Source organism: Catharus ustulatus, chromosome 21, assembly GCF_009819885.2.
Source record: "Catharus ustulatus isolate bCatUst1 chromosome 21, bCatUst1.pri.v2, whole genome shotgun sequence".
NCBI classification, from domain to species: Eukaryota; Metazoa; Chordata; class Aves; order Passeriformes; family Turdidae; genus Catharus; species Catharus ustulatus.
The window spans coordinates 5,802,531-5,826,399 of NC_046241.1; the positions used below are offsets into that span (position 1 = coordinate 5,802,531).

Sequence of the window (23,869 nt, forward strand, 5' to 3'; positions counted from 1 at the left end):
GACAGGAAGGATGAGCAGCTTTGTTTTCCTGTTAACCCCAGCTTCCAAGCCTGGGGTAGCAGGAGGGCACTGCTTTCATCTGAGCTGCTCCCTTTGTCTCCCTGCTTGTCCCCACAGGACAGCCCTGAGCCCACAGAAGATGCTGAGGCAGGAGGTCAGGCAGTTTGTTTATTGGCAAATAAGTGCTGAAACCCATGAGCCCCACAAACACAGGTGCTCAGTGCCCTGTTACATTAGAATGGTCACGATACCTTTGGGGAAAGTGCAAAAGATCAATAAACAAGCAAAGTTAGTTCTGACATACCCAGGGGAAGGGTGTGAACAGAGCTTGGTGCAGGTGAGTTTCTCTTCCATCCAGCTTGAGTGGAAAACTTGTGACACATCAAGTGGAAGTCCTTTAGGTGAGCTCTAGCTAAGAGTTCATTCCAGAATGAGCAGGCATACACACACACCTGAGCTAAACTGTCCCATCCCTCCAGGACAGCCTGGGTCATGGTGTGTGTGTGGCCAAGAACAGCTCCTTGGGGGGTCACAGCAGGTGGGACTGTCCCTTTCTGCGCTGGGATGCACCAAATCTGTTCACTGCTGACATGGGAGGGGAGACATTCATTAAATCAGTGATTCAGGGTGGAAATAAAATCAGGCTAAAACATGCCTGGACAGACACACTGAAAGAAAAGCTGGGACAATAACACAGGGAGCAAAGCTTGTAAAAAGGCTTGTAAACTTTGCAGTCCAAGAGCAACTTCCCAGAGGAAATGCAAGCGAGATGCATGGTCCCTTGCACGGAGCTTTGGGGTTAGGCCCTGGGGTAGCAGGTTGGTCTTCACAAAGAAATCTTCCAGCTTCAGGGGACAGGGGTAGGTGGGAGCCTCCAGCCCCCAGGACAGTGACTGTGGCTCTTGGCCAGCCGTGCACTGCTGGTCTCCCATGGGTGAGCAGGGTGGGTGGGTTTAACAGGCTCCTAAATTTTAACTGCAGCCTCCTTGCCTTACATGGCAGGACATGTCAGAGGGGCTGTGTGGGACACTTCCCTACTGGAATGCTCAGTGGACTTGGGCAATTCTAGTGCTGGAGAAGAGAGGAGGGGCAGGCAGGCATTAACCCACACCAGACAGGAGGGAAGTGTAACTGTGAGCAGCTGCTGAGGGACACAGGCTCACTCACCCCAGGAAAGCCACTGGGAGGAACAAGACCAGGGCAGGGAAGGGAAAAAGTAATCAAGGAATCTTGTGCCATCAGGACTAACCTCAAAGCAGGCTGCACTGGTAGGTAACAAATTCAGTCTTAGGTGCCATCAGCCCTTTCCCAAAACCTCACCATAACAGTTTTCCCACTTCTTCCCCACAATTCTCATGTTAGCAATGGAGTGTCGACCCTGAAGAGAGCAATGGTCTCAGATGAGGAAATCCACGTTAGAAGTGCCAGATGAGGGGTGCATTCTGCTTGTACATTCTTCATCCTTAACATTTAACTTAACAGTTCCAAGTAAGTGACAGGAACTTTCCCTTTCTGGTTCCCTCTTTCCCCTATGAGCCAGTCTGGATCCATGCCTGGCAGGCTGTACACAGTGATCATCTGGGGAGAGAAGACAGCACATTAGACAGGACCTTACTCTGCAGACAGAGCCAAGAAGTTCAGTCAGATGGGGACTGAAAGAACAATAATTCCTGAAGTTCATTTAGCAGGCATCTGTGCCCTTTCCCTGGAGCTATCTGCAGCTTTGACACAAGATCTATGGAAAACTGCCCAGTGGTGTTCCTGTTCTTTTTCATTCTCCAGAGTGACCCAAGGTACTTTTACATGTTGCTATGTCATAGAAGTTCAGTCTGGAGAACAGAAAAGTTTCCAACTTCATGATTTATCTTTTTTTTTTCTCCTTTTTTTTTTTCTTTTTTTTTTTAGCATGATTAGAGCAGGCCTCCAGCCAACAGCTTATCCCATGGCTCTGGATAAGGCAGCTGTATTTGAGGGTCACAGTGAAGATTGTATTGAGTATTGGAGTATTTTATTTTAGGTACAGTTGGGCTTCAACAGGAGGAGTTATTTGGGTGATGCTAAATAGTAAATGGCCGTGAGCACAAGCTCATATTGCAATTCAGCAGATGTGGGTATTCAGGTAAAAACTCTATTCATTTCATAAAGCAGGTTTTAGGGGCAGGAAAAGGAACCAAAGTCCTTGTTGGGCACACCAAGGGCTGCTGGGCAGTTATAGCCAAATCCCAGTCAGGAAAGCCACCAACCTCATCTGCAAGGAGTGCCAGCTCGGTGCTGTCAGCGGCTTCGTAGTCGTACAGGACTCTGGCTCTGCGTGTCCCACTGGCAGGAGGCTTGACTTCATTGGGGTTCAGCACACCCTCTGCCACGGTGTTGGGCACCCCAACAATTGTGGGCACCACTGGAATTGTAGGCACAGCAGGGAGTGTGGCAGCAGCAACAGCTGGAGGAGAGGTAGCGGCTGCGGGAGATGCAGATTCTGCGTTGCCTACGAATGTGCCTGAAAATCTTACACAGGAGAGAAAAAGCACAGCTCAGTGAGGCTCCTGAGGAGCCACAAGGAGCTCTTCCTTTAAGCAGTTGCCTGCAGAGATGATCTCAAGAGCTGCAGCCTACATAGCCAGCTGTAACATACCCACACTGCCCTTCATGTGGGAAACCCCCTCAGTTCTCAGGAGCTGAGACTGCAGCAGGTGACACTTTGCCTTTTCTGACTCCAGTGTTCTGTTTCACCAACCTGCAGAGTACCAGACTGATGTGTGGCACTGCAGAGGGGCTGGGCAGGTGCTGCTCTCAGCTCTGTTTGACTGGGTCCATTGTGCTGTGTCCTTGCCCTGCTCTCTCACAGTCTCTGTTACCTGTTCTGCCTGCTAATTCTCCTGGAAAGGGGTGGCTATTGCTGCTGTTGAACTGGATGTCACAGCTGGAGGCTCCCAGGCTTTGCAGGCTCTCTAAAGAGAGAAAGCAATGGAGCTCAGGCTCAGTTATCTAAGGGGGTATAGCTCTGGCCCTGGCAGTGATCACACAGAAATCCAGGAGTCACTGAGGGGAGGAGAGTCCTCAGAGCTCATCCTGGCCAATATTATACTTACATTTCTCCTTTGGAGCTGCAGGCATGGAAAAAAGAATGGAACAGGAATGTGAGTGAGCATGTAGAGGCAACAGCCCCTCCTGGGTCAGGCCTGTGCTGGTGTGACAGTACCAGACAGAACATCCCAGCCCACCCCATGGGATGTGCAGCCAGCAGCAAGGAATATGGAATCTGGGATTTGCTGTAGCAGAGCATGCTCAGGCTCATTGCCTGGCAACAGGAATTTGAGTCCTGTGTGATTTAACTAATTTAGAGGAAGAATGTTCAAATTCCCATGGCTATCATACTTTGAGAGAAATGTAAAAATCCAATGGCAAAGCGTGCTCCAAATGCACCACCACCAGCAGGACTGGTCACCACTCTAAAATCAGAAGCTGTCAGAGCTGTGAGGGCACTTTATAACTTCTGCCCAACATGATGTGGGAGGGGGAGAGCCCTGAGCTGAGGGTAAGGAGATCAGTAACCCTCTGAGAAGTAAAAGCAGTCTCCTGTCTTACCTGCCCAGTTGCTTCTGTAGATCCAGCATGAACTGGTAGCACTGAGCATAGTAGTTGGTCTGAGACTCCACAAACTCGTGGAGACAGCGAAGATGATTCACCTGGAGGGAGAAGGAGCATCAGCTTGACTGACTTTGGCTGCCAGGCACAGAAACTCTTGCTGCAGCTACTGCTCCCCTGAGGTACCCCAAATCTACCCCCTCTTCCACCTGTATTCCACATGCAGGACTCCATGCCCCTTCTGGGAGGAGCCAGGAGTCTCTGCAGTGCCTGTCACGCCCGGGTGCCCAGGAGGACTCACGTGAGTGCTGCTGATCCCCTCCAGCAGCAGTCGGGTCACCTCTGCCTGCCGGTCGAACTCGGTCTGTGTGAGCCTCAGCTCGTGCTCCGCCTGCAAACAGGATGGGGCTCAGGCAGCACAAGGCAGGAGCTCTGTGCTGTCTCTGCAGCCCCCACCTCCAAACCCCCCCTTTGGCAGCAAGACACGGTGCTGCAGGATCCATGTGCAGCTGTGACATGGAGCAGCAGGCACAAAGAGAGCCTGGGTTGGATCCCAGAGACCTCTGGCTGTATTCCAGCTTGATTCCTTCTTAATCCTGCACTGGATCACTGCAGGTGATGGAATGGCAGCTCAAAACTGATGCATCAAGCAGGGAAGCTCCTACTCCCTCAAGACTAGAACATGAAGATGGGGAGGCTTTGTTAATCCTGAGGTATGTGGGAAGTCAGTCCCATGCCAGCTCTGGTCCCTTTAATCCCCTGTTTCTGCACCTGCAGGCACAGGAATGTCAGAGCTCCCCAGGCTTCCCTCTGGAAGTGCAGTGATTTTGTTTTTATCACTGCAGAACAAAGGCTGAGGCCAGGCAGCATTTACCAAACTGCTGCTAATTAAATCTGCAATGGAGATGAACATCCCAATCCAACTTCTACCCAAGGGTCTCCTTTGGGGCTAGTTACTGATTCTGAGCTAGGAGGAATTAAACACTGGTGAATAGCAGGCAGCTCCACAGCAGGCTTTGGGAATTCAGAGACAGACTCACACTCCCCCCACCAAACACTGCATTTACACTGGGGCACTTTTGCAGCACCAGAATACCCAGGTGGATCCTGGCAAGGAGATCTGCAGAAGAGCTGGAGCAGCCAAGTGCTCTCCCCTCCTGCTGATGGAAAGGGCTGACAAGCATCCTCTCCTGTTCTCTCCAGCATGCAGTATTCCTTACACCAGTGCTGGTGTCCTCTTGGGATGTGCTGTGGCTGGTCACAGAAGAGTGACACCCACTCAGCTCCAGCTCACTGGAAAGAGAACCCTTTCCCCTCCTCCAGGAGTGTGCAGCCATCAGAGAGCAGCCCTGGTTCCTTTTGCTGCTTTGGGAATGCCCTGGCCATTCTGGCACAGGACTGACATGGCTGGAATTGAGCCCAGAGGGCTGATCCAGCCAGGCTGAGAGTCTCAGAGCAGAGACCACATCACTGGTGACCCCAGAGGAGACCCAGTGTTCCCAGCAGGACAAGCTGGAGGTGCTTCTGGGGCCAGCACAGCTCTCATCTGGTACCAGCATTACCAGTGTAGGGCCAGGCTACAACAAAGAAGTGCTTTGACTGTCTTTTAATCAGATTTATCTATTTTAAGCTGCAACTCAACAGATCTATTTCCTTGCATCCTCTGTATCAAGGGGATTATTTAAAGGAGAAGGGGGCATGTAACAGGAAATACCAGTGCAATGTCTTCAAAACACTGATTCTTGCTCCTGTGAGCTGAGACTCCAGTAGTCAGAGCTATTTAAACTTGTGCCAGGCAGACCCAGCTCCATTTGGTGCTGCCTGGGATTTGCCTCTCCCTGCCAGCTCTGAGCAGTTGCAGGATGTAATTTCCTATAAAGCCAGAGCTGGATGGTGACCTGGGAGGCCCCTTCCAGTCTTGTGCTTCTCCAAGACATGGAAAACTTCAGCATTTACTTATATACTTTGGTCTATCCAAGCAGAATAGCCCAAAGAGAGAGGACAGAGGAACAGATCCTTGCATGCTCACAGCTGACTGCAGCCAGCTTGTTTGGTGAGGGACCAAAGGATTTAAAGAACAGGAAGAGCTGGGTCAGGAACAGCCAGTCCATTCTGCAGATGCCTTTGGAATAACAGCAACAGGCTGCTAACATGCACAGCACACAGGAACTTCTGCCACCCTGCACTCCAGGCTTCACAGCTCTGCCTGCTGGGGGTGTTCGAGGTGGGAAAAGGAACAGGATCCCAGAAGGAGTCTCTGGGAGTTCCACGCTGTGCTGGAGCTTCACACAGAGCTCACCTTGGTCTCAGCCCTCCATCCACCTTCATGGACAAGTCACACTTCCCTTCCAGAGCCTTCATAGATCAGAAGGGTAAATGCAGCTCACCCAGAGAGAATCAACCCCATAAGGGTTCAAACCTCCCCCTGACTGAGCTGTTCCCTGCAGCAGCTGGGGCTGTGCACAGGAAATGCTCTGTGTGGATCCAGCTGCATGGATTAGGCCAGGGACTACCAGAGGCACATGGAACATCAGAGCCTTGGCCACAGGAGCAGAACTGGGTCACATCTCTGCTGCTGTCACACAGGGCAGGGTTCTCAGCCTCCTTTTACCACACAGACACACACCTGGATGCCAGGGAAGTGTGTCCCACCAGGGACAGCCCATGGCTCATCCCACACAGAGGGATCAGGGCTGGGACACAACAGCAGTGGCCCCTGATCCTCCCTGCCTGTGAGGAGGAAGGGTTCCACAGCACCCCCATCCTCTGAACACCCCCAGAAGGTTTGAGCACAATTCCAGCTGGGTACTTACCTTTTCCACCTCGTCGTTCCAAAGCTGCAGGGGCCACAGAGCAACAGGAAAGGAGATCAGTGTTGGAGACGTCGTGAGGCACTCGGCATTAACACCAACAGGCAAGGACCTCCATGGACAGCAGGCCAGCTCCAGGGACAGCCCTTCACCCAGCAGCAGCTGCCAGATCCATGCCCCTTCCCCTCATTCCTGCACCCTTGAGTTCAGTTTCACAACGAGAGAACAAGTCCCTGCCACCAGAGCCAGCAGCACGCCAGCTCTGCTCCCTGCCAGGGCTGCTGCAGCCACTGCATTCCAGGGGCTCCAGGGAAAAAAGGGTTAACAGCAGAGCCCTCTGCACTGCAAGGCTCACTCTGCTGAAGCTGCAGAGGTTGTGTTGAAGGACAGCCCTTCTTTAGATTTGTGAGCTCAGGCCACACAGAGGCCAGTGCTCCTCACCCACAGTCCAGAGAAATGGGATAATCCACCCACCCTGCACTGGCCATAGCAAGGAGGAATTAGGGCTGGATGCTGCCTCTGAGCCAGGCAAAACATCACACAACTCCCTCCTATTCTCCTTCCTACTCTCCTCATCCACAGGGGCACACTTGAGGCAGCAGAACACTGGACACCTCCAGCTGCTTGTGGGATCTGGCTTCAGGACATGGAACAGTGAACAGAAGTCACACACAGCAATGGCAGAGGGAGAAAGGAGGCAGAAAAACACATTGATCCTTCCCAGAGGTCCTTGGCTTGGCCCTGCCTCAGCAGCCAACTACTGCCATGTGAAATCCCTCTGGATCCCAGAGCACAGCAGCCTGCCTGCAACACCCACACCAGGGATGGATCCCTGTGCAGCTCAGCTTCACCTCTGCACGGGGGAAGGACACAGCTGAATTTGCACTGGGGCCACCTGTGCTGGACATGAGTGACAAGGGAGAGCAGGCTCTGCTTGGGCCAGGCTCTCCCAGCTGAGCTTTGCTCACCAACTGTCCTCAGGTGGGCTGTGGGAGCCTCAGGTGCAGAAAGCCTTCAGCAGCCAATATAAGGAGCACCTTTAGGACCCTCCCCCCTATACTGGGGAGAGGCTGAAGCAGGAAGGTTCTGCCAGGCTCCTGGGATTGCTTCCTGCTCCATGGTATGTAGCCTGACTGGCATCTCTTACTTTAGTAGAATTATTGTACTGGTCTGGGTGCTGAGGTGGGTGTTTTCTTTGACTTTTATGGGGCTGTTTTGTTATTGCAAATCCAGAAGTGGTTTGATAAGGCCTGACCAATTTCAGCCATGTGTGGGGACATGAGTCCCTTCCCCTTCTAAGAGCCTCTGCTCTGGAAGGAGGTGGTGGGAGCATGCTGTAGGAAGCTGAGAAACAGATCCTGGACTGCTTCTCTAGCACAAGGCCTTTGCCAGCACATCCCCTTGGTTTTGGAGCAAGGTTCCCCCCTAATCCCAGGCCTTCCTTGTCAGACACTGTGGACAGCATTTAAGCTATGGCAGCCCCATTTAATCAGTGCAGCACCCACTGAATTTATAGCCAGATTTGTTTCTCTTCTGTTGCCTTTGCTGTGCCACCTCCAGCCCTGACCCTGGGGTGTTCTGGGACAGTCCAGCTTTGCCCAGCTCTATCCCTGGGCTAAGTTTCTGTGGGGCTCCTTTTTGGACAGCTCAGAGAGCAGAAAAGGCCATGATCTGCTATTGTCTTCCTGCAGCCCAGCTCAAGCCAGAGGAGTCCTCTGGAAGGTACTCAATATGTTTTTCTTGGAATTGTTCCTAGGAGTACAGCACATGGCAGGGTCTGAAAGGGGCATTTAGGCTTGCACAGCTCATGTACACCTTCTTACACAAAAACAAAAGGTCAGTGTGGGGGAGAGGAGAAATGGCTCCTCAGCCTCCAACTCGTACAAAACAAGGGAGGTGCTTTTTTTCTTGGATTTAATTCCATCTGAACCCTCCTGTTGTGGAAGGGGAAAAAAAATAAAAGCACCATGTTATCCACCTCTCCAAAAAACCAACAATGTAACTTTAGAATTCAAATCAGAGCCCAGCTGAGGGCATGTGGTCCAGGAGAGAGCTGACCTGTTTGCTCACCTGTAAGACAAAGCTGTTACCTTGGGCACAACCAACCCCTCCCTCCAAAAGGAGCCGAGCTCAAGAGCCAGGAGAGCAGCAGCCACTGCTCTGCACTGTCAGTGCACACTAAGAGGTAGCACAAGGACTCTGGCCTGGAAGAAAAGCAGAGCAACAGGATGAAGAGCTCCTACCTTGCTGCAGTGCCTGACCCCTTGGGATGAATGCTGGGATTTGAGAGCAGCCCTGCCTGTACAGAGCCAGGGGGCAGCCTGGGCTCAGCCTGTGGTTTGCTAATTAGAGATGCAAACTGTGATTCAGGTCACCCCTGCCAGTGCAGCTGGACCTTAGGTGGCCCTACACCCATCCACTGCAGGCTCTGAAAGAGGTTTGGAAGCCACAAGGCCTGACAGTGGTCAGGCCAGCACATTTCCCTCAGGCACTCCTGGTAGGAGGCCCTGCTGTGCAATCATCCAAGCTGATCAGGTCAGTGCTGGCTGCTCTCCCAGAGCCCTGCTCTCACTGCCCAGTGCCACCAGCACTAGCAGAGTCTGATGAGGGAGCACTGAACTAGGCACAGATGACTCAGGGTAGACACTTGTTGGCTGAAAACCTCACAAAATCTGTTCTCCTGTTATGTTCTTCTGTGTGGTACCTGCTCCCCAGAGCAGGTTTGCAATAGAGCAGAAGCAGATCAAGGTACTTTTTGGTGAGGGCTGGACATGTCCAACTGAGTGTCTGGCACTCCATGAGATGCCAATGCACATTGTACAAATGCTTTTCAGCTGTGCTTTAGCCCTGGTCTGTTCAGAGGCAGGGAAAGCCCAGTTTCTCTCCTCTGGGTCTCCCAGAGCTTAACTGCAGTCCCTTGGAACAGACCTTCCCAAGGGAAAAGCCAGAGCCACAAGCTGGCTCTGAGCTGCACTAGGAGACAGGAGAACTGAGCAGATGCTGCAGCATCACCAGGATCAGCTTCTTATGCAGAACTCTCATCACTGAGCCTGGGACCGATGGAAATTGTTTTCTAGATGTTGTGCAAAGCTGTTTCTGATCCCAGCATCGCTCTCCAAGAAGGTCAGGGCAGATCCCCCTAGGAACTAACACTGATGCTGTCAGCTCAGACACACCTCTGTCTGCAAATGGGATGGGTTTCCCATTAACCAAATCCAGCTTGTTTCTCCAGTGGTTTTTGTTTCTGAGGAGGCTGGACTGTCCTTTTTCATATCTACAGATCCCACTCCCAGATTATTCTGTTAGCAGGCATCAGTGTTGTTCTGAATGCTAGTTAGGAAGCAAGATGATCAGTTTTCAACATTTTAACGAGAAATGTGACATTGTTCAGTGGGGAGCCATGAACACAGCATGGGAAGTCAATTGCTTGGCCACATCCCCTGAGTGCAACAGAGTGCAGACACAACAGGCTGTTCACACACCCCAGGCACATCTGGCTGTGGAACAGCTGCCAACACAATGAAACAGGAAAAAAATGACCTCTGTTTGTAAAACACACAAATCTCCACTGTTACTGACACTGGTGGCAGAGAGATTCCTCCACCTTTGCTTTCTTGACCAGCTTCAAAGCCTCTGACATCATGGTACAGATCAAGCAGTGACATGTGTGATACTGCCACTGTACAGCTGGAACCATCCAGAAAGGCCACTCTTGGAGATTGCTCCTCTCAGTTGCTCCCCTAGCAATAAAAATCCAGCAGATCTCCACCAGAAATGTGGAAGAGGGCTGGCAGGGAAGCTGGTTTGGAAAGCAAACCCAGCTGCAAAGGTGACCCTGAGCAGGCAGCCCCACAGGGTGATGTGAATCCTGGAGGCTGAGTCAGAGGAACCAGTCCATGTCACATTAAAATGTTGAAAACAGCAGAGCACTAGGCCTGAGTTTAAACCAGGTAGAGAGAGGGGCAGGAAGAGGTTGGAGAGGCAGTATCCAGGGGGAGGCAGGAGCCAGGAGCAGGTGATCTTACCGCTGATGCGCTGGCCGAGAGCACGTAATTACGAGGTCTGGTTTCCTGAAAGTCAGGCACAGCCTGGGGGGGAATAGAGTGTCATGTACAAGGCACCAGAGGAGTCAACAGGAGGCACTGGGTGATGGGTGGAACAAGAGACCAGTGGCTTTTTTCCTGCCTGTGCTGGGAGCTTTGCTGGGATTTTGATGAGAGGCAGGAGGGAGGGCTCCTGGTATCTCAGCAGTGGTGTGTGGAGGCCAGGCTTGTGCAGCCACACCTGGGACTTGAACAGCAGACACTCCTGCTGTCAGGAACTCTGCCTGTACCTGCAGCTATCAGCTCATACAGCACGATCCCAAAGGCATTTCCAGTGCCTTGCAGCCAGCAGGTTGCTCTTGTTGCATTAGCTCAGTGCTGTGGGCAGGATCTCCCTTCCCCTTGTCTCCTGCCTACAGTCACTGTACAGGGCCTTGCCCTTATAGCAGGAGTGTTTACCAGCACCTTCCACTGTGATTTCTACTGCTCTCACTCTCTCCAAGCCACCTTTCCTCCTAACAGAGCCAGATCTGCTGTTTTCAGGAAGGCACATGGCTTAGCCAAGCCAGGTCTAGCCAAAGGCAGTGTAGGAGTTTTTATCCCAGAGGTCAGGAAGCCTCCAAACCGCCTCCTCCATAGCTAAACTTCTGCCCTGGGGCATGAAGCACTCTGGAGATTTCCTCACTGGAAGTGTAATGGATCCAGTCCACCCCCACACAGTTATGGGCTCAATAACCACCACAGAACGTGGTGCTTTTATTCAGTTCAGACCAGCTCCCCTCCTGGGATGGCCTTTGGCTCTAGCACTACCTAAAGAGACAAACCAAGGAGCTGCCTGACACCAGGAATCCTCCTGGGCAGCCCTTGCTGCCCATGGCAGCTGTGTAGGTGCTGCTGGGTCCCAGCTCTGGCATTAATCCCCTCAGCCCCTTGTTCTCTCTCCCAGGTTAATCTCTGCAGTCACCCAGATCCACTTATACACACTGACCCACTTTGCTGGGCCCCAAGCAGCTGGCTGGAATGAGTGACCAGTGTGTGAAAGAGCAGTCAGGCAGTCCCAACCATTTTTTTTTGTTTTCATACCATTTAGGAGTTTTAGGGATGGCTGGAGGAAGGAATAAGGAGGAGCAACTCCTATTGCAAGTTAAACCTGAATATAGGGAGAAAAATGCACCAGTGAGGTTTGAGGCCAGCATAGCAAGTAGGCTGGACTCCTCCCTGTGGGGAGAAAGGATGTTTCACAGAAATAGCTGCTTATGCTTTTTGCTTTTTGAAGATCAAGAGCAACTGAAGAAACCTCTCCTCCCATTCCCTGGTCTCCAGGGAGTCCCAAAACTAGTCACAGCACATGGGATGAAGGAGGCAAGCTTCTCTTGTACTTCTGTGCATGGAGAAGTTGTATTTGCAAGCAGTGGTCAAAAGGGACCCATCTCCATCCCCCTTCCACTCTGGTATTGGGGAGAAGGGGCAGAACAGCAGCACAACCAGATCATCCTGCCTGTCATTGTCTCTGGGCTGCCCTTCCAGAGAGGGTCTGGCCACCCAGCCCCACCTGCTCCTGCCTGCAGCTGGAGGAGCCCGAGGGGTCTTCAGGGGAGCCCCTGCCTCTCTTGAGCACTGCTTGCAGGCAATGTGGATGGACCCAAGGGATGCTCCAGAGGGGCTGCAGGCAGGTCTCTGACACCCCCATCCTTCTGGAGCACCTTCCCCAGGCAGCCACAGCCCTGATCACACTCAGAACATGCTGCAGGGCCAGTCCCAATGGGACAAAGGAGATATGAATTTTCTTTTCAAAAATGGGAAAGAGACAATGAGAGGTGTTAAAGGAAAAAAAAAAAATCACAGCACTGTTAGCACAGTCAATACTCACATCTCCCTCACACTGAGCAAATTACAAAGAAACAAAACAAAAAGGTTAGTAAACAAAACAGCATCAACAGGAAGGACAAAGCACAGAGTCTGTGGGAAATGCACAAGCCCAGGTGCTCCACAGCAGCTCACAGGTCTGGGCAGCAGCACTCCAGGGCATCAGGAGACAGAAGCTGTGGGAACACGAATTTGCACTACAGAGGGGAAGAGCAGCAAGAGAGAGGTGAGCTGGGAGAGCTGGGGTACTTCAGCTTGGATGGGGAGGTGTGACACAGGACTCCAGGCACGTTACAGGGAATGCTGTGATCTAGATGAGGTGTTCAGAGCAGAGGAGCAGCTCTCCCCAGTGCTAGGAGCTTCCTCCTTGTCATCCAGCAGTCAGGGGGGCACCCAGAGCCCAGGCACTCCAGCTGTAAGCTGAGCTGGGTGAGAGATGGGTCCTGAATTTGCTCTGCTGCTTGGTGTTTCAGCCACTTGAGGCTTGGCTTGGGGAGGACACCCTGGGAAGGCTCGATTGGCTCTGCACCTGCCTGGGGCACCCCAAAAGTTCCAGTGGGAAACAAAGTTTTTCTTTTCCAGCTGCAGGGGAGTCCCTAAACCAGGGGTGTGTGTGTAGGTGAGAGGCCTTGGATCACCTCCTGCAGAAAGCAAGGTAAAGGTGGAAAGGGAGGAAGCACAGGGAGGTATCTGAATTCCTGCTCTGATCTGAGCTTAAAGCAATGGCCACCAATTCTCCCTGAGCCTGGGGGCTCTGTCTCCTCCAGAAGGAGAATGGGGGATTCCTGAAGTTACTTTCAGAGAATCTGGGGGACCTGACTGAGTAGAGGCTTTTTTAGAGGGCAGCTACTACTTCTGTTCACAGCTGTCCTGTGAACAGTCTGAGCACTCTGACAGACTTGCTGATGGAGGCTGCTGAGCTTAGCACAGCTTCCCCATCTGCCATGGATATAACTGGAGCTGCAGGAAAGGGAAAACACCTGGGAACTGGCTACCCAGGGAGAGACAAGGCCAGAGGCCTATGGCAGATGGTTAGAAATGGGCTCATAGCAGGGCTGCTGGGTTGGTATCCCAGGGACTGACTGACAAGGACAGTCTGATTCTGACTTGCTCACATTTGCCAGTTGAGCTCCTGGCCCCAGGGCAAAAGCAGAGCTTGGCAGGTCCTTGTGCCAGCAGCCAGAGCTCTACAGGATGACAACCAGCTCCAACCAGGCCCTCCAGGGAACCCATCAGTTCCAGTGTGATGAATTCCCCAAAGCCAGAGGGCAAGCCTGTAAACCAGAGCACCATGAAGTGAGCAGAGAGGCTCAGGGACAGACCTTGTAGCCAGTCTGATCCTGGTCACCCACAGCACTCCTGCCTGGGAGCTGGCAGAATCCTAACTAGTCTGACAGGCTGGGACTGCTGCAGAGCTCCAGCCTTTCCCTTGTGCACCTCCCAACTCAGCTCTCTCTCGGCTTGGTTTTAGATCCCCTGTGAAAATTAGCAAGTCCTCAGAAGATGCAGCCTTTTAGTGACCAGCATAACTCATCCAGCAGCCCTCATCAGGCAGGAGCCTGGGTCAAGTGCAAGTTTCCAGACTCCAGAAGCTCAAATTGTTTGCTTCAATAATTCTCAGAAACAGGCACAGGGCTCCTGCTCCTGCTTCCCTTCCATCCTAGAGGAGGAATTCCCCCACCCATGCCTGCCAGACACAGCACACAGCAGGGTAACCTAATTTTTGACCATGTGAGCCACGCCCTGGGGCCAGAAGGACAGGGAGGGACATGAGGGGAGGAGTTACCGCTGCTTTTGCCTCGGCAGCTTTGGCCTTCTTCAGCCTGGCTTTGCAGGCATCCAGATCCAGGCGTCGGTTCTGCAGGATCCTCCGCTCTTTCTGCAAGGACAGGACATGGCTCAGAGCACAGGGCTGAGAAGCAGGGTTGAGGAGGGGATGTGATATTACCTAGGAATCAAATCTATTTTTTTATTAAAACACGCCAGGGAGACAGAACCAGTTGCTATGCTCATCTCCTTAGCAAGAGTTTTGGGGCTGGTTGCCAGGGATACAGGATAACCTGGAAACAGGGCAGCCTGTGATGGGTGGGATGAGTTACTTTCTTCATGTGTATCAGCTGGCAACCCTTCCCTATCAGAGAGGGAACCTGAGCAGATCCAGGGCTGGCACTCCCTCATCCCTGCACTCTTCAAGGGGAGAGGTATGGAGTTATCCCATATCACAGGTAAAGGAGAGGGGCTCTCTTAGCACTGTTTCCCTCTCCCCCACCCTCCTTGTCCCCAGGGATGCGACAAGCCTCCCCTTCCCTGCTGCCACACTTACAGAGATGGTTCTCCAATCCCCTTCCAGGAAGTTGCGCAGTGGGGTCAGGAAGTTGATGGAGGCAGAGCGGATGAATTCCCGCTCTGCTGCGCCCAAGCGCCTCTGAGTCTCTCCAACTTTTATCAAAGTCTTTCCTGCAACAACAGGAACCTTCAGCTCCAGAGAAACCAATTAACTTGTGTTGGCTTCAGCCAACTCACCCAGAGCTTCACACTGCCATGCTGGGGGCACAGGCACAGCTGGACTGGCCTGGGCAAGGTGACTGTGCCTGTCCCACACCAGCTCCAGCCCTGCCCACTCTGCTGGTGGCCTGAGGCGTCTTTTCACTTCTCCCAGGGCAGCTCTGATCTTATCTATCTGCTGAGGCATTTATGCCACTGATATATTTTACTGCTCTACCTGCTTGCACAGACTGATCCTTCTTTGCCTCATAAAACAGAGGCACAGGAACAGAGCAGCAAATTAAAAAGCACCAGAGCAGAAAACATGAGTTGATGAGGCAGTGTTGGCTGTAGATGCAGTTCCAGCTGCTCTGGCTGTAACAGGACTCACTATTGAACAAGTATTGATTTGGAGAGCAGGAACAAAGCTCATGGCAGGGGCAAGGACAGCTGGAAGTGAAGGCTGTGTCTCTGCTGCTTAAAGAAGCCCAGAATTCCCCCAGGATGGGACAACTGTGAGGATTTGAGAGCAGAAAGAAGCTCTGTGTGGTCAGGAGGGAGCCTGTTGCACACATCTCAGTATTAGGGGTATTCTCTTGGGAAGGGATGGATTCCCAGGACATCTCCATGAGACTGGCTGACTTACCATAAGGTGTCCCTGGCCCAAAGTCATTGGCTGCCTCTGTCATGTACTGAGCCAGCAGCTCCCCGTTGGTCACCCGCGAAGGCACCTTCCGGTCAAGCTTCTCATACAGGAATTCTTCTACTCTGGCACCTGGAGTGGGGACACCAGGGAGGTGGAAAGAGGGTCCCTGAACTGGGATTCATGACAGGCCACCCCATGCAGTCCTCAGTGATGCACTGGACAGCAGTGGCAGGAGCAGGTGGCTCTGCCCCAGCCCCAGGCTGTGAGGGGCTCTCAGCTGCACAGGGAAGGACAGGCTGCAAAGACACATTTCTCCCAAACTCCACAAACTCTGTAGGGCTCTCTGCCAGAGGCCACATCCTTCAGCACTGAGCTACAAGTGACATTTGTCCTTCAAGCCTTAGGAGAAGCTGGACTTACTCGGGTTTGGCTGTAGCAGAACCTCAGTCTGACGCAAGATCTTCTCTGTCCAGTTCTTTGTGCAGTCTGCCCTGGCCAGAAGGTTTTCAAAGTGGGCATCAAGTTCAGTCTTCTCAGCCTGGCCCAGCTTTTCTTCAGTAAACTGCAGGAAGAAGACAGTCATTAGGTTTGTTCTTCCAAGGCAAATTTACAGTGTTAGAGAGCTAATAAGGGACAGTGAAGCTGCTTTGTCTTGTGTTTTTACCTAGAATAGAGCTAAAACCCTTCAAGGTGTCACTCTTTTTTTACCAGGCATCTTTCAGGTGAAGAGGGCAAATTTTTTGCCCAAGAGTAGAACAAGCATTGGGCTAAAAATAGGTTTGAGAGGTGTTCCAGAATAAGTAACTTTTAATAAGGTCTGGTACAAAAATGTTCCAGCTGTGAGGGATCTATTTAAATATGCACATGGTTTCCACTGCTTCATGCAGGAGAGCAACAGACATCCTTCACATGAGGGAAGCTGCTAAATCCCTTCATCTCCTGCTGACCAACTCTGTGTCCTGCAAACCCAAGGGGTCAGGAATGCCACTACCACCTGAAATCAGGAGACTCATACTCAGGATTTAGATAAAACCACTTCCAGCAAGTGACTCTGCTTCTGGGACACACACTGAAGCAGGGAATTGAAACATAACACTGTCCAACCTTCTCAGCACTCAGGTTTGTACTGGCAATGGACAATCCCTCCCTCTGCAACTCCTGTGCAAGCCTCCAGTGTTTTCATACTGGGCAGTGACATCTGACCAGGTTTGTCAGTTTGGAGATGCAGCCTCAGATGGCCTGGACACCCTCTATTCCTTGAGGGATTTCTGAGAGAAGAACCCATTCCCTCTCCTCCCATCCCCATTTCCCACTTGCTCCTTTCTGTGAAGTTGACCAATTTCAGTTTACTTTTAGGAACAATTCCCTGCTCTTGGCAGAACCAGCATCTTGCTGGATCATGCTAAGAGACCCTTTGGACAGCTGTGCCATCTGGGATCCTACAGAGGCTCCAGCTGTCCCTTAACCCTTGTTAATGGTCTCTGATGCCATTTCTGAGTCATCAGGATGTGGCACTGTGCAATACTGGCACAGTCAGGTGCCAAAGATGAAAGCCTGGCTAAAGCTCTCAGATGAAATGCAGCTCCTGTCTGATCCACCACTGGTACCTTCTCCTCTGCTTCCCTTCACCAGGGCTCAGCTCTAGATGGGCCAAGATGTCCCTTCCATGGGGTCCTGATCTGGTGTCTGCTCCCTTCCTGAAAGGCTTCCTGGGCAGTTCTTTCCTTCCCCATCCAGGTCAATGCTGGGACCAAAGTGAGAGAGGGCGAGCCCAGAGCAGGGGCAAACAGCCCCTGGAGTCCAGTTACAGATGGCTGAGATATACAGGCCCTGCAGGTATGTTTACACTGTGACCTGTTTGGCAGGGTTCGAGCCCCGGGGTGCTTTGCCAGATGTGGGTGGTGACAGAGCCTCAGCTGCAGGGACAGGGATCGTGTTGCTGCTCTCTCCTCTGCACCAGCAGCCCCTGGTTACTGTAATTTTACCTAGGTCTTGCCATGGTCCCCTGGCCATTGCTGGGCACTGGTAAAAGCATATTCAAGGTGAGAGGGTGTTTGTGTTGTTTTGGTCTGTCATTTCCTTCGGGCTCACACATGGCTCTCAGGGGCTGGGGCTGCTTTCCTCTGTCACTGCTGGGAGCCCAGGGCTGTTTTCAGACTCTGCCAGGCTGGGCTGAGTCACTGCCATGCAGCAAACTGGGACTTCCCAGGTATTTGGCACAAATTCTTGAGTCATCTGTTTAAGATCTTTCCTAAACAAGCCAAGACTCTTTGATGCAAAGATAAGTCTCTCTCGCCCCCCTTTCCCACACAGCATTTTGAGACCTCAGCTCCCTTTCAAGTCCAGCTCTTTTTCCTGCAGTTTAGGTTTATCCTGCACCAGCATCTGCCCTGGAGCTGTCAAACCTAAACCCAATTTCTTATCTGCTGAATTGAGTCAGCTCCTTACAGCATTGCTGCAGTGCCAGATCACTGCTGAAGCCCTCCAGCATCTCCACAGTGCCACTGCCACTGTCCTGAACCACTGCAGCTCTGGGGCCCTTTACTTTATTAGCAAGTGGCATCTTTGGCATCACTGTCCTCTGTTTTGTGTAACTCAGTGCAGGGGTCACAGCTCAGCACTTGCCAGACTCAGAAACTCAATTCTTATCTCAAGTCAGGCACTAAAGCTGTTTGTCTTGCAACAAAGCTGAGGGCAGCACCAGCACCAGGGCAAGCCTGGGGGCAATGCCAGAAGGGGAGGATGGGCCGGAACTCAGCACAGCCCCTGGTTCCAAAGGGTCAGGCCAGAAAACAATCTTTTATTCAGGCTTTCTCTCAGGGTTGGGAAGGAGGGCATGAAGCAAGTGCAAGGCATGGCAGGCTGTGACTCCACTGATGCTGAATTCCCTCAGTGTCTCTCTGACCCCTTGCCCAAGAATTGCATGTGCTGAACCCAGCCTGGGTGGTTGGTGCTGCCCTGGTGCTATCCCTGCCCAGTGCTACCTCCTCCTCCCTGTGCAGAGCTGACCCAGCTCAATTTGACCTCTGATGTGACTTTCTGGACCTGTCAGAGAACCCACCCGACCTCACAGCATAGTGGGGATGTGGCATGAAGGGCAAGGAGAGCAGGAGCAGCCTGCCATGAGATCAGATGAAGCTCTCCTGGAAGCACAGCCAGCACAGGGGATCACAGGTAAGTTACACTGATCTAGGAGCTGGCTTCTGTTTTTGTCTGGTGCAAGCGGAAATCTGAGATTTTAGGTGGTAACAGGTCTCAGCTGCTGGTCCCTTCTTCCCTGGCTGCCCAGTGAAAAGAAGGGTAGAAGAACAGCAGTTTATGTAATTTGGCTACTCAAGCATTCAGTAAGAACCCCCCTGTAAAGGATTTCTATTCCTGAGAATCTGTTTTCATAACACAGAAATTTGATTGAAAAGATTTCACTGTGACACCAAGAGATGCAGGAGAAATGAACTGATCATACCCTCAAGCCTCCTGACTGTAAAAAGACAAATTTTTATATCTTGCTGCTCCCAGACTAGAAGCATTGCTGTGTTTTACAACAGATTGCCACAAATGGGAGCAATACTTGGTTTTGTCAAGTTGATTTACAGGCTTGGAGCAGATCCCCAGGGAGAGAGACAGGGCTGGCACAGCACAGGCAATTGCAGTGCTGAGAACCTCCAGCTCCTCCATCCTGCTGTGGCAGAACTACCCCCACTGGTTTTCTAGAACCTGAGGACTGGGTCAATAGCCCCTGAACCAATTCCCAGATCTGCATCCTGGGATCATGAGCCAGTGCTGAGAGGCTCTGCAGGAAACATCCTTGCAGCTGACCCACAGCAGGTGCTTAATAATGCAGGGCAGCCTTTTGTCAGTGCCACTCTCACTCTCCAGGAAGAGCAGAGCTGTGCTGCATTCCAGGACATCAATAATTCAGCCAAAGGTTGGGTTTCCTCTGAGAGGCTTGGCTGGCCAGCAGGAACAAGAGATGCTTTATCAGGTAGGCAAACAGGGTGACCCAGCAGGAGAGCAGCACTTGGGCCACAGGCCCAAAGGAGCATGGACATGCTGGGCTGCAGTTAGGGCAGCTGCCCTCAGCATTCACAGCTTGGGGAAAAGCCCCTTTGCCCAGGAGAGCTGGCAGAGACTTGTATGGGATGTCAGGAGGGTCAGTAAACAGTGCTGAGATGGAGGGGCCCCTCTGCACCACAGGTACACAGACCAGACAGGCTGCTCTGTGACTAAAGGACATCAGAGTGAAGCTTTAAAACAGCTCATGCTGGAAGCATCAGCACCTTCCTCTCCTTTAAAGTCAGGGAAATAAAATCCCAGTATAATAAAGGCCCAGGCCTGTATGCTGTGATCTCTGACAGGGCAGCTGCAGCTCCCTTGCAGAGGATCTGTGGCAGAGTTCAGGCCCTTGTGCTATTTTCAGAGTCCCCATTTTATCCAATTGGACATTATTTATGACTTTCCACTTTAAACTACAAAGATCAAACCAGGGCCAGGAGATTTAAACCAGGAATAGTCTCCTGTACCTGCCAGTCAATTCAGACTGCTGGGTTTTTCAAAGCCTCCAAATAGTTCAAAATACCCAAAACACAGTAACATTTGCTCTTTTGGTGATGAAAAGCACAACACAGTCCAATTGAGCAAATCTGGTTCCCTCTTTGCACAGAGCTGCAGTAGGAAAGAAGGCACAGCCACTCAGCATCTGAAAAACTACCTGATTTTCAGCAGCTCTGGACCAGATAGAGTCTGCTCCAAGTATTTGGTCACCAGGAGTCAGGAAAGCCAGGCTGGGAGCCAAGTGAAACTGTGCTAGAGGACAGAAGGAAGCCATTTACAGGGACAGCTTGGTTAACTCATGAGCACGGCATTTAGGAGAGGAAAAACATTGTGGTGGTGGATTGACCTTGGCTGGACATGAGGTGCCACCAAGTCTATAATTTCCCTCTTCAGCAGAACAGGGGGGTGAAAATAAGATGGAAAAAACCTCATAGCTCAAGATAAAGGCAGTTTAATGAAGAAAAAGTTGTGTATGGAAGCAAAGGAAACCAAAAGATTTTATTGTCTTCTTCCCATCTGCAAGTGATGTGTGACTCCTTCCTGGGAAGCTGGGCCTCAGTACATGTCATGGTTACTCCAAAATACAAATGTGCTCCATAATAATGTCCCACCTCCTCCTCTCTCTTAGGTTTCATTGCTGAACAATGTCCTGTGCTATGGAATATCCCTTTGGGTAGCTTGGGTCAGCTGCTCTGGCAGGGTCCCTACCAAGACCTTGTCCTTTCCTTGGGTCACCTTCTGCCCTCTCAACCTTTAAAGTATGAACACTAATAAGGTCAGCAAGCAGAGGGTTAATTTTATCTACTAATGATAAAAGTCTATTTTATCACCAGAGTTCAGGGAGCTGGAGGAGTCTGTCTGTCTGCAGGGGCTTCAGGACAGACTAAGTCAGCCTGTAGCTGTTTTAGTAATGACATTAGGGGAGGATAAGCACCCAAAAGCTGTACTCACCCTTGGGCATTTTCACCCAGACCTTTTTACATCACAACTGACAAAAGACAGACACCTACAGTTATTTCCAGACCTCCCTGACAGAGCCTGGCTTGCAGCCTATCTACAACAGAGACATCCAATGTGTGGCTACACAGCTTCCACTGGCCAAGGTTTGGGATCAAACCCACCGACTGATAACTGGAAGGTGAATCTGGTCAAACAGAAAGGCCTTTCTTCAAGTGAAGATGAAGTGTGACCTGTTGGAGTCTGCCTGCAGGTGCTGCATCCCCTCAGAGAGTACTGATCTGATCTGATGGCTGCAACTGGCAGTGCAAGTGTCAGTACAGGTGAGTGCTGCATCCTGCTTGACACCCTTGCAGTGCCCAAGTCTAGCAGCTCGTTCCCCACTCAGGGTAGCAGAGCTGTCCACTGCTTTCCCACCCCAACTTTACTGTCTGCTCTGCTTTTCTGGAGGAGTCCTGTGACTGAAGCCAGGGCAAGGGAGAGCCATGCAAAGGAAGCAGTGGGTTTGAGCTATTTCTATTGTTTTTTTTTTGTCATGAGCAGTCCAAAATCATTCTTCCAGCACCTATGTTGGGTTGTATCTGACAGGTTTCAAAGCAGCTCCTGCCCTGAGCCAGCCCAGGGGTGTTATGCTGCCCATGCCCTGTCTCCTTTCCCCCTGGCTGAGCCCTAGCTCCAGTTCAAGTCCAGCTCCTCTGTGTTGGTCAGACAGCTCTGCCAGACAGCAGGAGCTGATGCTGTCTGAGTGGAACAGCACATAATGGCCAGTCCATTTATCTCCCAGTCGCTGCAGTTCCAGTAAAACAGCACTTTGTTAAATGCCTGGAGCTGGAAGAAACATCTCCAAATGCTACAGAAAACAGCTTTTTCTAGACAGCTTATTCCCATCCTAGAAGATCTGCAGTGCTAAAAGAGCCACAAACCCAGCCCTTACTGCCCACAGCAGACCTCAGCTGTCAGTGGTGGCTCTGGGGGAAGATGGGGCAGGGCTCACCCACACCAGGGCTGTGCAGGCACCCAAAAAGGCTCAATTCCCCCAGCAGTGACCCCTCATGGGGTGGTTTTAAGCCTCAGAGATCTCTTTCCCCCTGCTTACACACCTGCTCGCTGTCCACAAGTGCCAGCGCTCACTTGGTTTCAATAAATTACTACTGTAATCAGGCATATGAATATTCATGTACGAGACAGTGGAGTAGGTGTAGCAGGCAGAAGCCACGATTTATAAACGCCTCCTTGCTCTGGAATCACTGTGTGCAGACACTGTTCCCAGGCCTGTCTCCTTCCCACGCCTTGGAGCTAAAAAACACTTATCAGAGACTTACAACAAGGCTTCTAAACAGAAGATTTCTTTCCAGCATTTCTTCTCCATCCAAGGTCATTTGCATGAGAACGGCATCTTTAGGCTTCCCATCTGCTCCTTATTTTGCACCTGTAGTTAATATTTCCCTTTTTCATAACATATGACTCACTGGCAGAGTTACAGGAGGTGATATCTGCTTACAGGAGACCAGTCCTCAGCAGAGCCAGAATTACTCCACTGCACAGAAGGTCTGGAAGGAGGCAGCTCTGCTGTTTGTTTACCAGCCCCCACACAATAGGCAGAGCAAGAAGCCCAGTCCCGGAGTCACCAGCTGGACCTCACCTCCCAGGCAAGATCCCAACCAGCTCTGACCTGCCTCTCTCCTCTCCTGGCCAAACAAGAGCAGTTTTTCAGACTTTATTCCCAAGGAATGAATACAGTCAGCAGCCCCATCTCACCACCTGCTGCACCTCTGCTGCTCACGTGCACCCAAAATTCTTCACAGCTCCAGGGGGGGTTATTTCATCCCCAGAAGCTCCTGACCTCAAGTCTGTGAGTATCAGAGTATTTTGAGTTGGAAGACCCACAAGGATGATTGAAGCACAACTCCTGGCCTTGCACAGAAACAGCCCCAGGATTCCCCCCGTGCCTGAGAGCGTTGTCCAGACCTGGAGCTCTACAGGCCTTGGGACATGGGGAGCCTGTTCAGAGCCCATCACCTCTGGGGCAGAACCTTTTCCTATTTCCAGCCTAAATCCCCAGCTCGGCTCCTATTTCCTCGCGTGGTGCTGATGCCTCAGCAGTCCTGCGAGGCCCGATCTCCTTCCCATCCCCAAAAATCCCCCAGGTCTGGGATCTCCCGCTCCTCCCCAGGGGCTGAGGTGCAGAGCAGGCGCACCCCCAGTCCCCAGCGACAGGAACCACCCCAGAGAATCCCAGAAGGATTGGGGTTGGAAGGGATCTCTGGAGATGATCCCTGCCAGGGCAGGGTCACCCGGAGCAGGTGACAGGAACACACCCAGGCGGGTTTGGAATGTCCCCAGAGGGGGACACTCCAGAGCTCCGCACCCCTTCCCAGGGGTCTGGGCAGGACAAAGCAGCCAGATCACACAGCTTTGATTCCTTAAGGTCAACAAAGCCCAGGCACGAATGTCCCCGCACTGCCCTCCCCATCCCCGGGCTCTTCCCTCGAGGTGATGCTCCGGGGGCTGCGGCCCGCACAGACGGGCCCGCCCGGCTCCGATCTCCCTCTGCAGCCTCGGGGGGCCGAGCAAACCCCCCCTGGCTCCACCGGGGCCTGGACCCGCGCATCCCCCGCACCGGCGCCGCTGCCGTGGCGACCCGCCCCGCCTCACCTGCATGGCACGGGAGAAGAAGACCCCCGCGTCCGACGCCAGTTTCTTCACGTTGAACTCCATGGCGGCCCCAGAGCCGACCGGGCCGTGCCGCGCCCCCGCTGTCACCGCGCCCGCCGCGCCGCCGCCTTTTATAGCGCCGGGTGACGCCCGCTCCGCGCGTCTTAAAAGGGCCGCGATTCACTACAGGGCCCGCGCGCCCCGGCAGCGCCTCGGCGGGCGGGGCGCGGGCGGCGGGCGCGGCCCCTTTAAGCGCGGCGGCGGCGGCGGGG

General features: G+C 52.3%; 1 protein-coding gene across 10 annotated transcripts; it reads right to left on the reverse strand.

The window, feature by feature from the left end:
* Positions 1-154: 154 nt before the first annotated feature.
* On the reverse strand, positions 155-23,726 carry SH3GLB2 (SH3 domain containing GRB2 like, endophilin B2). 10 transcript variants are annotated; one of them, XM_033077362.1, is made up of 13 exons: positions 23,598-23,726; positions 15,855-15,996; positions 15,435-15,563; positions 14,628-14,761; positions 14,091-14,183; positions 12,309-12,320; positions 10,421-10,483; positions 6,399-6,422; positions 3,887-3,976; positions 3,586-3,686; positions 3,090-3,104; positions 2,244-2,505; positions 155-1,578 (listed from the first exon to the last, which is right to left on the reverse strand). In XM_033077362.1, the coding sequence occupies exons 1-13, from the start codon at positions 23,658-23,660 to the stop codon at positions 1,471-1,473; spliced, it is 1,236 nt and encodes a 411-aa protein (XP_032933253.1). In that variant the 5' UTR covers positions 23,661-23,726; the 3' UTR covers positions 155-1,470. The 10 variants fall into 10 exon arrangements, with proteins under 10 accessions (XP_032933253.1, XP_032933254.1, XP_032933257.1 ...); XM_033077363.1 differs by lacking the exon at positions 12,309-12,320; XM_033077366.1 differs by lacking the exon at positions 10,421-10,483.
* Between the last annotated feature and the right edge of the window lie 143 nt (positions 23,727-23,869).